This window comes from Aplysia californica, unplaced genomic scaffold (assembly GCF_000002075.1).
Source record: "Aplysia californica isolate F4 #8 unplaced genomic scaffold, AplCal3.0 scaffold00146, whole genome shotgun sequence".
Lineage (NCBI taxonomy): Eukaryota > Metazoa > Mollusca > Gastropoda > Aplysiida > Aplysiidae > Aplysia > Aplysia californica.
In genome coordinates, this window is record NW_004797416.1 from 1,402,102 (window position 1) to 1,403,509 (window position 1,408).

The window sequence follows — 1,408 nt, forward strand, 5'->3', positions numbered from 1 at the left end:
TATATATATGTGAGTGAGTACATTTGTCTGAGTGCCTGTTTGTATATATATATATATGTGAGTGAGTATATTTGTCTGTGTGTGTGTGACATAAGTCATGCCTGTTTATGGTTGCTACACCATCCTTACGTCTCCTCATTTTTCCCTCCAGCATCTCTGGGCGGGTCTAAGTGCTCACTGCTGGTCCAAGTCCTGGGCATGTCCTCAGAGCTCCGCAATGCGGTCTGTGTCAGGGTGAGTGAACAAACACCTAAGTGGAACAAGTGGTCATAGTTCTAGTAGAGGTTTGACGGCGCTCGCAACTGCATAAGGTCATATGAGCGCCAGAAGATTAGAGGTGTTACAAGAGAGTAACAAACATACAAAAGAAGAAGGGGAGATAAGGGCGACAGATGTTTGATAGGAAAGAAGAAGCAAACCACACCAGAGCACCCGCCAACCACCCACCAAGTGGTCATAATAATAATAGTAATAATGATAATAATAATAAATAGCATTTGTATTGTGCATATCCCCACTCGACAGCAAGCTCTTCGCTTTACACTATATTCTTACCCCAGCAGACCATAGAACACTCCGAAACATTCTCAGCTTCCCGGGAAGCATACAGTGCAAGCAGCTGATTATGCACTCAACTAACACTAACAAACTGACAAGATCTTTCACTGTCTATTGCCGGGTACCCATTCCCACCTGGGTGAAGTGAAGAAAATTTGTGTAAAGTCCCTTTCCCAAGGACACAACGTCGGGCCCCTAATGGGATTCGAACCCTCGACCTAACGGTTTCGAGTCTGAGAACCAAACCATGTGATGATAGCTATCTGTTGTGTGACATCATCCCATGTCCTGTTGTGACCATAGCTATCTGTTGTGTGTGGTCATCCCATGTCCTGTAGTTACCGTAGTTATCTATTGTGTGATGTCATCCCATGTCCTGTAGTGACCATAGTTATCAGTTGTGTGTGTGTGGTCATCCCATGTTCTTTTGTGACCATAGTTATCAGTTGTGTGTGTGTGGTCACTCTGTGTTCTGTTGTGACCATAGTTATCAGTTGTGTGTGTGTGGTCATTCTATGTTCTGTTGTGACCATAGTTATCAGTTGTGTGTGGTCATTCCATGTTCTGTTGTGACCATAGTTATCAGTTGTGTGTGTGTGTGGTCATTCTATTCTGTATGTTGTGACCATAGTTATCAGTTGTGTGTGGTCATCCCATGTTCTGTTGTGACCATAGTTATCAGTTGTGTGTGGTCATCCCATGTTCTGTTGTGACCATAGCTATCCGTTGTGTATGGTCATCCTCAAAGAGGTTACAATATATAATACCGTAGCTCGCTGCAGCGACGTCGCACGTGTCAGACATGGGGGCCTTCTTTCTTTCATGGGCATGGCCGGCGTGTTTTCCTTTT

At 44.3% G+C, this 1,408-nt stretch overlaps 1 protein-coding gene across 2 annotated transcripts in view; it reads left to right on the top strand.

Annotated features, from left to right (window-relative positions):
• The window catches only part of LOC101852996, a 10,619-nt gene that overhangs the window by 7,119 nt on the left and 2,092 nt on the right, over positions 1–1,408 (top strand). For both annotated transcript variants that reach the window (XM_013081806.2, XM_013081807.2), the window contains exon 5: positions 152–234. In XM_013081806.2, coding sequence (XP_012937260.1) covers positions 152–234 — 83 coding nt within the window. The remainder of the gene's footprint in view (positions 1–151; positions 235–1,408) is intronic.